At 44.3% G+C, this 16768-nt stretch overlaps 1 protein-coding gene across 2 annotated transcripts in view; it reads right to left on the bottom strand.

Moving 5' to 3' along the window:
• Nucleotides 1–521: 521 nt before the first annotated feature.
• ZKSCAN7 (zinc finger with KRAB and SCAN domains 7) overlaps nt 522–16768 on the bottom strand; it is a 29030-nt gene continuing 12783 nt past the window's right edge. Inside the window, exon 7 of one of the 2 annotated variants that reach the window (XM_037148312.2) lies at nt 522–5370. In XM_037148312.2, coding sequence (XP_037004207.2) covers nt 4518–5370 — 853 coding nt within the window. In that variant the 3' untranslated portion in view covers nt 522–4517. Of the gene's footprint in view, nt 5371–6872; nt 6959–16768 lie in introns of those variants that run through there. The other variant, XM_053669330.1, reaches the window with a different exon arrangement.

The following is a 16768-nucleotide window of genomic DNA, read 5'->3' as shown; positions in this document are numbered from 1 at the left end:
CCGGCCTTAGTTTCAGAGGCTGGTCACGGCTTTTGCATGTCCGCAATCTGTACAGTCAAACTGTGCCACGGGCACTTGGCATGGTCAGTGGGAGGAGAGGACCGGTCAGGTCCTGCGCCAATGTGGCCAGAGGGAGTCGGCCGTCTCCTTTCTTACCCTTCACACACCTGCCTTCTGAAGCCGAAATGGACTTTTTGGGGAACACAGCAGGTTTTATACAGTCAACCGAAATCTATGCGATAGTGAGGCCAGAGAGGAGGTGGGACAAGTGGCCGGACAAGTCCTCAAAGGAACTCAGGACAGACACTGTCTAAGGGCTGGAGGGCTCTTGTTTGTACTACGAGTATGAAAATAACAAGCTTCATTTGTATTTGAGTCAGAAACAAGCCAGATCACTTCTTCATTCCAGAAACAGCTGCTTAGAAAAGCTAAATGAATTGTTTTCTTCCCACTCTGAATAAAGGAAGGAAGCAAAAAGAAAAAAAATCAGTGATATTTAAACAAGTAAATAACAGCAGATATTTATTGGTAGAATTACAACTATCCCCTGCAAAAAACAGTTTTATAACATCGAAGGTGATTAAAGAGGTTCTAGTTTCTAAAAACAATCTAACAATATGAGGTACTTATTTATGTTCAATAGAAAAAAATCAACAAAGGACATCTGTCTGAGGTTACAGAGCTGAAATGAAACTTAGTCTTAGGGATTTCGACTCAACAGAATTACCCAGCGATTTAAAGCTCCTTTTGGTTTCAACTTTCTTCTCTGCTCCTAGTAAGACCTAACACAGTACACACCACAAAGAAAAGTATCTCTATGCCTAGGGAGACACTCTCCTCTCTCTGCAAGATTCTGTCTTCCATATGTATGTTTAATCAAGGCTATATAAAATGAGACTTTGTTTCACATTTTTTTCTCTCAACTAAAAAAAAGACACATGTACTTCTATTCCACACAAGAGCAATTCTGCACAACCAGGATGTCTGTGGCTAAAATAAACTATGCCTTTTCATATTCCTCAGGAATACTCAGGGCACTAAAAGCACAAGTGAATAAACGTGTGTGCCCGGGAAGCCAGTAGAGGACAAGAACAGGGATGAGTAATACACAGTCGCTTCATGATGCCCGTTTCAGAAAAGCCAGCTTTTGATGGAGAATAGAGAAGAAATGACAGTAATGGGTTGAGGAAGATGAAAACTAACAACTGAGGGACTGCAGGCGAAATGCTGCTATTAGGGAACTACCAGGTTTCCCCTGGAGCAGGAAGCTGAAAAAAAAAAAAAAAACATTCAAAGAGACAGACCCTGAATCCCAGGGGGCATCCTGAATAGGCTTGAAAGGAAGGAAAGAACTGTGAACTCTGGCTGCCTGAAGTAAGCAGCTGGTAGTCTTGGTACACTCTAGAGGAAGGTGAGTGTTCAGTTCAAGTTATACAGCAGGATATTTACCTAAAACGGTACAGGGACCACCTACAAACTGTACTCCTGCAGCTCATGGCAGGTGTCAGCCTGGGAGATGGGTGAAGGCCTCCTCAGAGGCCCACTAACTTAGTTTGCCGGGGGAAGAATTGAGAAGATTTGTGTTCCGATCTCTGGGTCTGGGATGACATGGCACCTTCCTAGAGGTGTTTACTCTCAAAGGTGGCAAAGTCTTTCAAGATAAAAGAGAAAGCCTATTTGAAGGAAGACTTCCAGACACTATGACACAGTGATGGGAAAATGGCTCGTTCAGAGAATACCGGCTCAGAAATACAGGATCAACATTTCTGCATCAACATCTCTGCTCAGCGATAGTAAGTGCTCACAAGATAAGCCCTGACGGGCACATGGAGAGCTGACTGCCTGTGTCCTTGGAGCGGTGTGGGCAGGCTGGTCGGCATTGGGCACAGCGAGCTTCCACACAGGTGACCAGCAGGTGTGGGCGGCTGCCATGACAAAAGGCATGGGATACAAACTGTGAAAGGAACCGTGACGAGGGCAAAATGATGGGAGTGCCCTTTGCTGTTCTGTTCAGCCACGGCCACGTGTGGACTCCCCCAGCCTCAGGCCCACCCAGACTGTTGGGGAAGGCGCTACATGAGGCAACCAACGATTCCGCCCTATCTCCCGAATGCAGCAACCTGTTCCAGAGCCTCCCAACTTTGCTTTGAACAACTATGTAACGAGGGACTATTACATCATAAAATGACATGTAAGTCAGCATCCTACGAAAATAGAACAAAACCAGACAATCCTTTTTTACACGAATATACCCTTCATATTTCACTTTCTTCCTTCCAGTAACAGCAAGGTAAATATATACATAATCCCTAAAACTAAATTATAAGGTGCAGAAATAGGCCATAAACCTAACTCAGAAAAGACTGATAGCACCTTATGAAACCATGATAAAGGAATTGTGCAGATACACCCAACTTTCATAGAAATGGCCACTCAGAAGAATCCCAACTGGTCTCCCACTCACGATACAACCACCATGGTGGGCTGAGGCACTTTGGTAGAGAAAGCAAGGATTTGAAAGTCAGATCTGAGTTCAAATTCTGCTCCAACCACTTATTAGCCAGTCACCTAACCTCGCTGAGACTCAATTCTCTTGTACAAATGTTATGAGGATTATATGAGATAACACATCCTCAACAGTTCCAGAAACGATAAACTATGAACATAAGACAAATGGCATTAGGCTTAGGAACTCACTGTGTAGAAAGAAAGAGGGATGGCTGAGTTAAGTATGCAGAGATTCTAAGTGTACCAAGAGGGATTTTGAACTAAGCACTTAAAAATGTGCAAGGCTGATTGAAAATGGTCTAAGGCCTTCTTGGAGGGCTGAACACACAGAAAGCCAGTGGAAGCTAGTGAGCACCTACAGTACTGACCACCAAGCATCCCTCCCTTCTTCCAGCATCCTTCCCTTCTTCTCAGTGGTAAACGGAGAAAAGAAGCAGGTAACAAAGTCTCAGCTCCTTTCCCCACTCCCCAAGTTTGAAGGAGTTGTGGGCGGAGCTTGAAGCAGTAGCCACCATCTTGCAGCCATGAAGTGGCCCAATGTGAAATCCAACATGCTGAAAATTATGGAGTTGAGATGGAAGTTTGATAAACTGCTGAGGTGCCAATCAAAATTTGGAATGGCTTACCTCTAGACTTCCCCTTAACTAAACAATGTTCTTAAGGTCTAAGCTGCTAGTACTTGGCATCGTGTTCATTACACCTGAAAACACCCTCAATGTTACCTTAGGAAAACCTTTCTGGAATCACTCTTGCTAAGTGCTTAGAATACTGTCCCAACGTCCTACACTTAAGCAATTATTATTCGCCATGTGCCGGGCCGCCACCCATTACATGCGTTAGTATCTCATTTAATCCTCACAACAACCCTGTGAGGTCGGTAGTTATTCCCTTTTTACAGACACATCTGAGGCTAAGAGCAGTTAGTGGCTTGTCCAAAACTGACAAGCTGGTGTGTCAATTTTGGATGAGAACACGTGTCTCTCTGACCCCAAAGGCCATACTTTCAGCTGCTAAGCTCTACATAACACATGAAGGCGGTCTTCCTCTAGTGTGAGGTTCTACTGACTGTATCTTTTTAAAGGCTAGGAACGAACCTGCAGTTATTTCAATTCCATAGAACACATTTTTGCCGCTTTGGTAGACATCTATGGAAAAGACGGAGCCCGGGCAGGTGTCTGTTACCTGCAGACCCCTGGACAGCTGTGGGAAAGGAGGGCGTTTAAGTGTCCACTGTATGCTTCTAACCTAACAAGGAGGTGGATACACATTTTGTTGACCACCCTAAAGTCAGCTGTCCTTAAAGCTGTAAAAGGACCAAGGACTGCTGTTTCTGCTTTTACTGAACACGAAGCAGGCTCTCAAAGGAAGTGGCTTGCTCTCGGCTGCACTGCCACCAGAAGCCAGCAGGAGGGTGCAATCCCAAGACACCGGAGTCTGTGTTCTATGCACCTTCCCCAACACTGTGTAGTGAAAATGAGTGCGTACTCGCTGCACTTAAAAAATACTGGACTTTCCCCCCTAAGTATAAAAAAATACATCTCATTGTAGAAAAATCTAAAATACATAGAAAAGTATAAAGAAGAAAATAGAAACACCTATGACCCTATCACCCAGAGATAATCACTGGTAACACTGTGGTGTGATACCCCTTCTTTCCCATTTTGTCCAAAAAAAGCATACATGTTTTTTTTTCTATTTGGATCATACTTCATTGTTTTTCCTTTCTTTTATCTCCCATTTTATCTAAATCATTTCCCCTGTGGAATTAAACATTCTTTAAGAATCTTTAGAGTGACTGCAGAACATTAATTTAAAGCCTGTGCTATTGAAAACCTAGTTTTCTTCCTTTAATTATACCCTCACTGGCATGAATCTCTCATGTATTAATCCATCTGATTCTGATTACTTTCCCTGTATGGATTCTTAGAAATATAGTTAAGGTTGATGAAACTGAAAACCTGCTTTTCTGAAAAGTACCGGTTAGTCCTCCTACCAACAATATTTGTTATTTATGAGGTTTCTTTCTCCTCAGAATGCTTTCTCTGGTGTTGGATTAGCTGTGAGCTGTAACGATACGCTTTCCCACACTCGCTGCATTTGTAGGGTTTCTCCTTAGTGTGGGTTCTCAGATGCAGGATGACTTGGGAGGTCTGTCTGAAGGTCTTTCCACACTCGTTACATCTATAGGGCTTCTCTCCAGTGTGGACTCTCTGATGGTCAATAAGGTTTCGATTAGAAGTAAAAGCTTTCCCACACTCGTTGCATTTGTAAGGCTTCTCTCTACGATGAAGTCTCTGGTGTTCGTTCAGGGTCTTCCTTAAGATGAAAGCTTTTCCACACTCATCGCACTCATAAGGCTTCTCCCCTGTGTGAGTTCTCTGATGGTCCATAATCTTTGTATTAGACACACACGTTTTCCCACACTCCTTACATTTGTAAACTTTTTTTCCTTTGTGCATTCTCTGATGTTGAGTAAGGTTTGAGCTACGGCTAAAGGCTTTCCCACACTGGATACAAGTGTATGGCTTCTCCCCAGTGTGAACTCTGTGATGTGAAATGAGACCTGAACTCCGACTAAAGGCTTTCCCACACTCCTTACATTCATAAGTTTTCTCCCCGCTGTGGATCCCCTGGTGCCGAATGAGGTGCGACTTACCACTGAAAGACTTCCCACATTCACTGCACGTGTAGGGCTTCAGCCCAGTGTGGATTCGCCGATGAACGACAAGGTTGGAGCTGTGGCTGAAGGCTTTTCCACACTCCTTGCACTCATAGGGCTTCTCTCCTGTGTGGGTTCGCTCATGCACTGTAAGGTTTGCGCTCTGCCCGAAGGCCCTCCCACACTCGGCACAGACGTGCTGTCTCTTTCCAGCCTGAACCCTCTTGTCTGTTGCAGGGCCAGAGCACTGACTACCATCTTTTCCAGATTCTTGGTCATTCACTCCTGGGAGTATCTTATTGTCTTTAACTGTCTTATGTTTGAAGCTTCTTGTCTTTCTCCTCATTTTCTCTTGTATGGAACATCCCAGTGGCCTTTTGAGTCTTCTTTCCCTTTCTGGATTTTGACTTCCTTGGCAACACCTCAGTGGAGTTCTCTTGAAAGTAGAGATTCTGATGTTTCAGAAATGACACTTTGGAATCAATGCCTCCTCAGTGCCAGTTTCACTGTCTGACAGAACAAACAGAAAATTATACATGTCACCTGTTCTCCATATTAGCGGAAGGAGACTTACCCAAGGATAATAAGGTGTGGTAGACCACAGGGTCTCACATGGAAGAGGAAATGTCTGAAGGCAGGGGGAACTGATCAAACAAGATGAGAAATGAGGTCAAAGAGGCCAAGGTAAAGCCTCATGGACCAACAGGTCCAGCATCAGAATGAGCAGTGGTAGGATACAATCCACCCTGCTTCCCTCCTGCCTCATGATCCACCCCCAAAACTGGAGCCATCTAGTCCCTGGAAAAAAAATGAACGGAAAGATCCTTAATTCGGTAACTCAAAGGACTCATTTTCAGATCATTTTGGCTTTTCGTTCTTATTGACCTATTCCCCTAGTACCAGTAATACAGTGGCTGGCACAAAATAGTTGCCAGAGAAATGTTTTATAGAATAGCAACTGGGGTTATGCCTCAGGGTATGCCTAAGATTTCCTTTTTTGTTCTGGTCGGGGTAGCAGGCCCCTGTCTACACTGTTCTTAGGCTCTGTCTGAATAAGGGGTAACACAGTTCTTGTAATATTGGAGGCTGATCACATTGTAGCCTGCTCTGCAGGTGCTGGTCCGTTGCTGGGTCCAGCTCTGTGTGCTGGTTCAGTCTGTCAGCTTTGCCCCAAGCTGTCACCCTGACGGACTGAGTTGAAGCACAGCAGGGGAAACTGTGATAACGCCTCTGTGCATGGCATGATGATAATGTTTCTGAAGGTGGCAAAAGGGTGAGAGTAGGGGACAACAAAACCAAGAGGGGCTGATCACGAAACTTATGTCAGGAATGAACAGGAATTTCCCTACAGGGTTTAAAAAGTTGTACTGAATTTATTGGGGTGACATTGGTTAATAAAATTATGTAGGTTTTAGGCGTACAACAATATAATACATCATCTGTATACCGTATTGTGTGTTCACCACCCTAAGTCTTCTTCCATCACCATTTACCTGCCCTTTTACCCCTTCTACCTCCCTACGCGTCTGATGTGGAACTCTAGACATAAACGTAAACAACCCTGGCAGAGCCACAACTCCCTGAGACTGATGGGTACGTGTTCTGATCTCAGGACCACCATTCATTTCAGGCTATAAAGAACCCACAATGGGCTGAGTGCTACTGAGACGCACACATGCACCCACACACACACACTTACCTATGGAGGTTGTATTCCTTTAATTTGCCAGGATCACCCTCCTGTTCAGGTCCCTCTGAGCAGTGGTCACATGGTTCTTGGCTACTGATTCACTGCAATGGAGTGAAGAATAAAAGATAAGACTTAACAATAAATTCCAGAGAGACAGATGATAAATGTAAAAACTGAAAGGAAGGAAATGAAAGGAAGGAAAGAAATGTCAGGGGACCACTGGCTCTCAGGGAAAGGCCTGAGCCTTAAGCATAAAACCAAGGCTGACACTGACAGCAGACTGCGGGGTCTGACCACATAAAGATGTCTGCACCTCAGAACCCCCTGTAACAAGCCTGTAATGAAAACCAGAGTTGCCTTATTCTAGAACTCCTTGTGTGTCTGTGCCACTTTTCAATATTCCTATGTGGATCCCACCAAGTGCCTGGCACAAAGAGGGCTCCATGTGTGCCGTGTGACTTGGAATGTGAGATCAAACAAGCACAGAATTCTATCTAATTCTGTCTGGGTGTAGGAGCAGGGAGCTGTGCATCCTCCAAACATACCCCCCCCACCACCATCCTTCCTCCACCTGGTTCATCCCTTTTGTGCTTCACATTGTTTGAACCCCATGACAGTGTATTTGCTTTCTTGGCAATTCTGTCTCAATGGGGCTACTGAAGGGGCTAAATTCCCTAAGAGACTGACCTATCCAACCACTCGGAGATTGTCAGAATGTCAGAGCTGGCAGGATCTCCCTGGCCACTAGTCCTATCAAAATGTAGAGATGGGGAAACTAGAACTTAGAGGGGAGCTGGGACCCAAGTCCAAGTCTGCTGACAGATTTGAGTTCTGCACATCACCCTTCCTCTCATTCCAAAACTCTACTCAAGGTCCACAGCAGCCCCACTCCATCCCGCCCCTCTCTCTCTTCTAGATAAACAGCCATCCAGAGATGCTCCCTTTCAGCCCTGCTCCCCATATTCTCTAGCAAACAGGACTCCTGTTCATAGAGTAACTGATTTCACAGGATAGGTGTCCCCTGCCCAGGAGGGAAGGGAGTCGCTCACTCCCTCCTGTGCACAGCAGCCTCCCTCCACAGGATCTGCCCAGCTCAGATCTTGCCTGGTCTCTTCCTTGGGTTTGGTGAGGAAGTCCCTGATGGGGTCTGGAATCACTGTAAACAGAGACTGTGCACTCCAAGTGAACACTCAGGGCAGTGTCCCCTCCCTGGGTAACTCCCCTTTCTGTTGAACTGGGAACCGTAAGGATGATCATTTCTACTGATATTTAAAAAATGAGGAAATGAAGCTCCCAGAGGTTGAATGACTTGCCCAAGGGCGCATGACTAGTGAGAGAGAAGCCTCCTGTGTCCGAGGGAAATATTCATTCCCTCGCATCAGAGTCACTCCCTGTCACCTCTTCTGGCAATATCTAAAAGTCTCCACATGCTCCTCTACCTGCAAAGTGCACTCCAACTGAGAAGTTCTCTGCACTTGAGCCTTCCAACAAAAGTTTGCAGAAGGGAGATGAGAGAGGGTGACTCTTTGCTGAATCAAGTGTCTTTAGAGAGACAGGAAAAGTAAGACTTTAAAAGTATGTCAGGAGAACTTTTAAAAATAGCTACCCACGTCTTAGCACCACTAGGACTCCACATATTTTGTCTTTCGGGCTCCAGATTCCCAGACACTGCTTCTAAACCTCCAGGCTTGTTCCGTTTCTCCCCCACCAGAACGCAGCTCTGCCTCATACACATTAAAACCCAGGACCCAACACTGCCTAAGTAGGTGATCAGTATTTGTTGAACGAACGAACGAACGAATGAATGAATGAGTAACCTTGGACAAGACTGCCTTCTTCGCTGGGTCCGTCTCCTCACTGGAACTCAGCCAGGATTGGACGGGTGACTTAAATAAAACATTTAAGTGTTGTAGGGTCCTTTGAGGGCCTGGGCTGGACTTCCACCGCTATTACCAGGGCGGCCCTCTGGCTAGGGGCGGGGACGACACAGTTCTGTCACCACCATCAGCCCGGTCGGGCAGCCTCGCCTATTGGGATACGAAGCCCACAACAAAAGGGCAGGGCCAAACAAAGTAGGGGGAGACCAATAACGCCGCCTTGAGCTGCTGCACCCCGCCTCCGCAGTGGGCAGCGGCGGAGCAGGGCTGGCTCCCGGCCTGTGACCCCCACCCATTCCCAGACACCCCGCCCAGACCCCCACGCCAGCCTGCCACATACCCCTCACCGAAAGAGCCTGACCCACATCTTGGAACAAAGCGCAGAAGGAATTACGTCATCGACACCCACTAACTCACATCCCAACCCTCTGGCCCTTCTAGGCATCGGGAGGTTTCTGCATCTCTGTACCCGGGAGGTGGGAGTCCTTTAGCCCCTTTGCTAGCCAGGCTGGTAAGCCGGCATTCTGGTCCCACCCCCTGGCCCAAGTTTGCCCTACCATTGGCTGGGATGACGAAAGGGCTCAGAGTGTTTAGCCAATATATGGAGGGTCCTGGAAGGGGTGGAGCCTCAGAGATGAGCAGGTGGGCTAGCCGCGGCCAGCGTGCCTGCACGGCTGAGCACTGAGATTCCCGACTGTCACACCGCCAACTCTGGCTGCTGAACGGAAAAGCCATCTTTCCTTATACAGATCCCGCGCCTTTCAGTCTCAAAGCTAGGATCAGCAGCATATAAAAGTAACTTTTGGGTGCCCACATGTCACTTTTCCAGGCTCTGCGGATCCAGCAGGGAAGAAAATGAACTCGCTGATCCACGAAGCTCTCCTTCAAGTCAGGGGAGACAATAATGAATAAATAGTAGGACGTGGTAGAAAGGGGAGAAAGAGAGGGATGGCGGTGGGACTGTTTCACAGATGACAGGAAATGAGCGACTGAGGCGTGGAGGCACCTGGGGGAAAAGCGTTCTGGAAGGTGGGAACATTAGGAAGTAAAGGCCTTAAATCAGGAGCCAGAGAAGACCCACATTTCGGACCATACAGCTTTTGGGTGTTTCCCAAATAAAGGGTTTGTGGCAGAGGACTGACATGATCTTACCTTTTTTTTCCTGCTACATGTTCAAAGATTTATTAGCCATCAGATATGAAAGGAGTCAAGAGATCTGTTCCTATAAATTGTTAATTTCTTGCTCTCAGTCCTTAGTCATTCTGCCATAAACCTTGCATGAAAGTTTTACCCCACGGGATAACATTTAAAATATTTTCTCTGGCTGCTCTGTTGAGAAGCAATCTAAAAATTGGCAAGAGTGGAAGTAGAAAAAATTAAGAGGCTACTGCAGTATTTCAGATAAGAAATGATAGTGGCTTAGATGAGCTTAGAAATGACAGAGTGCAGGTGATGCAGAATGGTTCTGCGTGTACTTTTAAGGTATGGCCAGCATGATTTGCTAATGAACTTGATGTTGGTTAAGGGTGACTGCATGGTTATTGATCAGAGCAACTAGAACAAGATTTGTCTTTAGGAAAGAGAGTAGACTGAAAGAATGAGTTTAGAAAGAGGGATCAATAGTTCTGTTTTGGATGTGCTAAGTGAGATGCCAATTAGACATCCAAGAGGAAAGGTCAAACAGTTGTAATAGGAGTTAGGAGTTCAGTGAAGAAATCACAGCTAGAGGTGTAAACTTAGGAGGTGTCACTATGTCAACATAGGGCAGTCAGGATAATCTATGGAATGACAGTAGATAAAGAAGTCACTTGAGGATTGAAATTTGAAGCTCATCAATCAACAAATATGTAACAGATACTTAGGGCTTTCTTACCCATCAGTTCATGAAGGTAGCACAGTCACTCTGCCACATTTTTTAGAGGAAACTGAGAGATAGAGATTCAGAGAAATTATAAGATCTACACAAGTTCACACCCCCAGTTGATGCTGGAAGTAGAACTCAGGGGCACAACACTATCACCACTACATCAGGAAACGCTTAAGAGGAATGTTCATGTACATTTGGACAGTTATAATTAACTTGCTCTTGTTTGGGGGAGGGGTCATTAATTCTGATCCAAGCCGCTAACTCCACATCTGGTTGCAGGGATTAATGACAACTCATTAGTATTCTAGCCCCAGACATCCTCAAACCTTAAGAGTAAATAATTGGGACACATTAAAAATACAAATACCAGGGTCCCTTATCCGACTTGTCTTTATCCACAAGTGTATTTTTTTTCTGACAAAAATCTATTCATTCAGTACCGAATGACGCACTGCTCAGAATCAGGGTATTTTGTGTGTTCACAATTGTCTAAATATTCATCAGTTTCAATATTTATCATGACCGCTGCCAGCCGAAGAAACTCGAACTCATATTTGGGTCAGTTCAGCATCTGGTTAGTCGGGTCCTACACTGTTGGCCCTAATGATGGGAACACAGCGATTCCCTTTGGGAACTCACAGTCTGAGGCTATGTCTCTCAGGCTAGAAGAAAAAATGAAAAGATACTTCAAAAGTCTAAACGTGAGTGGAACTTATTGCTGCAATGATTATTGCTTTACAGGCTAAAAAGGGCTTTCATTGGCATTGACTGGTTTAAGCCTCAGTAATTTTATGACATAAAATTGTCCTTATTTTCTAGGTCAGAAAAATAAAAGTATGTGAAATGATTTGCTTATGGTTGCACAGCTAGTAGTGGACAATCTGAGACTTGAACTGGCCTTCTGACTACAGTCCCGTTTATCGACTGCCACACGGCTTGAAACTACAGATTACATTTGTGTGATTTGTGACTTATATGATGGCAGATGTTATGTGAGACTTTACCTAGACTGTGGGTGGCCACTCACTGTACTTGGTGGTTTTATATCTAAAGAGTATTTTTAAATCTAGAATAGTTAAGAAAAAGTCTTCATTTCATTGGCTTTTGATGAGTCTAGGTAAAGTCTCATATAACATCTCCCATTATATAAATCACAAATCACTGAATCTGTCTGATGGGTTCCTCATCATACCACCCTCTATTTCCTGTAAATTGGAAGGTAGAACTACAGGCTTGATTTAATTCAAGTTAAATCTTTGCTTCACAGGTTGTGTGAGAACTTATTGTATTACATGGAACCCTTAATTTTCTTTTTTTTCTATTGTGTGTACACTTAAAATTCTCCATAAGAAATAGTAAAAACAAAACAACATTGAGGCTTGGGGAAAAGACTGGACAAAGGAGAGGGAGATGAAATGGTAGGGGATCTCTTTGAGGTGATGAAAATATTCTAAAATTGTGTTGATGGCTGCACACATATGTAAATACATCAAACCCACTGAACTACAGGCATTTGACATGGTTGAATTGTATGCTATGTGAATTATATTTCAACAAAAGCTTTAAAGACAACAAAAAATTAAGAATTCACACCAGAGAACCATTCCTGTGCCTGCCACAGTGCTGAGAAGTCCAGGTTTCCACTGGGAGTTAAACACAAATTGAGGAGCCACTTGGAATACAACCCAGTAGGCAGTGGCCATGGTGTTCAACCTGGGGGAAGTGTATGCCCCTACCAATAAGGCCAACTCCCTTCCTTGGCAGGTCAGTCTGGACTTGTCCTCGAGTTCAATTTATATTAAAACAAAAAACCCTGATATTATGGGATGAATTGTGATCCCCACCAATTCTTATGTTGAAGTCCTAACCCCAAGGACCTCACAATGTGACTCTATCTAGAGATAGAGCCTTTAATAAGGAGGTAATAAGGACTGAGGTCATCAGGGTGGGTCCTGATCTAATACAACTAGCATCTGCATAAGAGGTAATTACGAACACAGACTAACACAGAAGACAAACAGGCCATGTAAAGAGAGAAGATGATGCTCATTTACAAGCCAAGGAGAAAGGTCTCAGAAGAAATCAACCCTGATGACACCTTGAACTCTTAGCTCCAGAAACGTAAGAAAATAAACTGCTGTTAAGCCCCCAGTCTGAAGTATTTGTTACAGTACCCCTCACGACCAGTACACCTGACTTCCTTGAGGGACAACAGATTTGGTGGTGACCAACTCATGATTATCCCAAGAGGAAAAAGGGAGTTCCAGAACCTGGAGATGCAGAGCAGGTGACATGTTAGGAGATGGCTTGGCCCCTGGGGTCAATTGCAGGCCAGGAATTTATAACTTGTTAGGCGGATGGCAGGTAAGACACTCCTTTACCTTGGCCACTCTACAAGCATGTTGTGCTGGATAAATCACAGGCCCCTGACCACAGGTGCAACACCTCCTGTTCTTGCAGATTTGAGGGGATTGTCCAGAAGTTCCTGATTCTACAGTTCAGGTATCCCACATACCCACTCTCGATGGCAGTCTTAGGAAGGCCCCGAGAATAGGTGAGTGGTCTAGAGTTCCTCAAATGGTTCTCTTTTGAAGTCATTGAAAGAATAACTATGACATTGTTCCAGGGCTCCTCACAACAGATGTTGACAATGCATACCTAGAGTATGTGCTCAGCTTAGACTGGAGAATACAGTTGTCAGGGGCTTTATAGTTAGCCTGGTAGCAGCTGCCAAGACCACTTTCCCCATAAATGACCCTGCTGGTAGGCCACACACATCTCAAATCCTAGGGGCACCCATGGTTTGGCTCCCAACAGGAGCCTGAGTGTCCTCAATTTTTGCTCATTGCCAGAACAGCCTGATACTGACTTGGAGAGGTTCCACTCGTGGCCTCTTCCTGACAGCAGGATGTGCTCTATGACACACCAGGGTTGCCACAGGTGCGGTTTAATTGCAATTGTTCTGGCCCCTGATCCCCTGGAGAGCAACAGTCTCAATGTGGGCAGATAGTGCTTTTCGATCTTACCCGAATGGGAGTCGAAGTATGGAATTAATGTGTACAATCTAGTGGCTGGACATGTACAATACATGCCCTGTGGCCCTGAGCATGAAGCCATGGTTGCCACTCAGTCATGGGGGAATATGTAGTACCCTGCGATTACTCTCCCAGGACCCAGACATGGGTGACTGCTGACCCTGTGCATCTGTCCACAATCCACATGGCACCAAGCCGGAAACTGATTATCATGTGCCTCATTCGTGTACAGGACAATGCAACTGGAAGGGAACTGGGGGAGAGGCCTATCATGTATCAACATAAAACACCACCTATTCATTCCTAGAAACTTTTAAATCTATGGACTGGCCCATCTAAAGCGTAAGAAAAAAACCGTTGTCAGTCAGCTGGCAATTCCTAACCAAGTGTCACTTGAGGAATACCTATAGGTCAGAAAGTAGGGGTGGGGTGGGACACTGTAATTTCTCTCCTGTTTTCTGTAAAGGGCTCATGAAACCTTTAGTGGAAATCTGCCCCCACCCCACTTGGCACCCACCTGGGTACAGTGCGAGGCCCTCGGCCCTGTGCACGCATAGTGGGAAGGGTGCTGTGGTTCTGCGAGGAATAAGCCCACACTGTCCTATTTTGGGTCAAACACTTGCACCATGAGGTACCTGGAGCCACCTGACATCACCACACCTTCCCTTTATCCAGCTGGTCAAGTGCTCCTACCAGGACCCATCACGCTAGAAAATGTCCTCATGTTAGGGGTAGGGGATTTGTTTGAAATGTCATATAGAGAAAAAGCCACCCTGTGGGTGTTCAGTTTGTCCCTAACACTTAAGAGATTTTCATGAATGCATCCTTCGCAGCACTCCAAGAGGTCAACACCATGGCAGAAATCTCTCCCAACAGTACTCAAGAACTTGTCAGCACCCAAATCTCTTCACCTTCCCTACTGGACTCAAAAGCTGAATGACCAGGGTTGGGATGCAGAGTACAGCTAGCTACGTACTATCTGTATGTGTAAGAGGTAAGAGGGTGAGGTCCTAGCACTTTAACATGTTTGGTCATACCCATGTCTTGAGAATAAATTGTCTGATTTAAAAAAATAATTTGGGAGTTTGTTCATACTGTTTACTGATACTTTTTCTGCATTGCAGATTCATAGATGGAAATGAAGTTATGTGCTGTAACTAAAAGATTTCCACACTTACTTCAGAAATATTTTTTCAGAAATGGATGCAAAATAATAGCTCTGCCTGATTTCTTATGCTCCAAAAACAAAAAGGCTGTAACTCATGTGGATTTTCTGATGTCAAATGATAAATTAAGTATAACTAAGGCATTCCCACTCACAATGAGTAAATGTTCTTATAAGTGTAAACTCTCTGGTGGACTGTGTTTTCTATAACTGAATGCTTTCTTACACTTTAGTTCCTTGCGGGAAGAGGGATGCAAGGCGACTAAAAAAAAGTGCAGTAAAGATTTTAAAAAAAAAAAAAAGGTTCTTTTCCCAACTTGGAGTTGCTAAAGAAAAGTAAGGCCTGAGTTGTGACAGGTTTTTCCACATCCAGTTCTTTTTATGGCAAAGCCACCTGGAGTCAACCAAGGACGTGGAAGGAGGTGCCACTGGACCCACATTATGAAGGCGGAGCTGAAACAAAAGCAAGATACAAAACGCTGGTACTGGGTTGAACATTTTCAACCAGATCAGCAAAACCTTGAGGTGCTCCCTCACTCTGGAAGGAGCATATTAGTAATGTAAATACTCACCTTGTACCTTCAGATCTAAACAGATAATTTTAATGGCATTCAAGAGGATACTAAAAGAAGTCAAGGAAAACCCACTTCCCTATTTTGAGGCAAACATCAAAGTGGGAAAGGCCTCAAATTGACCAATGGGGAAAAAACAAACGACATTGGGACAAATGAAAGGCTCTGCAACTTGTGGCAAGTAAAAAGACACATGAAAAATATATTCAAGAACAACTGCAAAGGAAAGACTAAAAAAATACAAAAAAATAAGAAAAAACCCCTGGAGTTCCAAAGAGAAACAAAATAAAACTTGGCAGTCATGCCAAAAACCAAACCAAACAAAACCCCAAAAGGAAACTGAAATGTAAAACATTACGTATGAAAACAGGGCTCTAACTACATACACATGAGGAGAGAAGAATCTTTCAGAACACCGGGTGACACTTTGTACCACTGTCGGACAGACCAGGAAAATAATGTCCAGATCTATATTACCAAAATTAACAAAGAGGTAGAAATGTAAAGAGCGCAACCATTGAAGAAATCAAAGTGTGGCTAAAGATTTGTCCCTCCCAACTGCCTACTCTCCAAGAATGTATATGAGCCAGTTACTTTTACCCTTCAAAGAGTAATTCTCACATCATGAAACTCTTTCAAAACATTTTGCAAAGCCAGTAAAATCTGTAAAAGTAATCACCACAAACAAATTTTATACCAAGTGCAAAGAAATTTCAACAATTTGGAAAACTGTCAAAAATCACCAAAATAATAAATTAACATAACCCATAAAATGACACCAATAGATTTCTTTTAAAACTTGACAGAATTTAATAGCCGCCCTAATAAAAACTAAGTATAAAAATAACTACAGAGCCCTGGCTGGTGTAGCTCAGTGGATTGAGCGTGGGCCTGCGAACCACACGATCGCGGTTTGATTCCCAGTCAGGGCACATGCCTGGGTTGCAGGCCGGTTCCCTGCAGGGGATGCACAAAAGGCAACCACACATTGATGTTTCTCTCCCTCTCTCCTTCCCCCCTTCCCCTCTAAAGATAAATAAATAAAATCTTTTTTAAAAAATCTAAAAAAATAAATAAATAAAATAATAACTACAGTGTTTACTATATACCAAGCACTTATTATGAACTAGCTTATGAGGTAGCTTCATTTTTTAAAAAACATTTTAAAAATTTTTATTTATTTCTAGAGAGGAAAAGGGATGGAGAGAAACAGGGAGAGAAACACTGATGTACAAGATACATTGATTAATTGCCTCTTGCACACCCCCACCTGGAGACCTGGCCTAGAACCCAGGCATGTGCCCTGACTGGGAATCGAACCAACAACCTTTTGGTTCATAGGCCAGCACTCAATCCACTGAGCAACACTAGCTACAGTGGTGGCTTTATTTTATA

The sequence above is a fragment of the Artibeus jamaicensis genome, unplaced genomic scaffold (genome assembly GCF_021234435.1).
Source record: "Artibeus jamaicensis isolate MK-2021 breed Jamaican fruit bat unplaced genomic scaffold, CSHL_Jam_final contig_519, whole genome shotgun sequence".
Classification (NCBI taxonomy): Eukaryota; Metazoa; Chordata; class Mammalia; order Chiroptera; family Phyllostomidae; genus Artibeus; species Artibeus jamaicensis.
The sequence above is the reverse complement of the archived record's forward strand: the minus strand, read 5'-3'. Positions and strand labels throughout refer to the sequence as shown.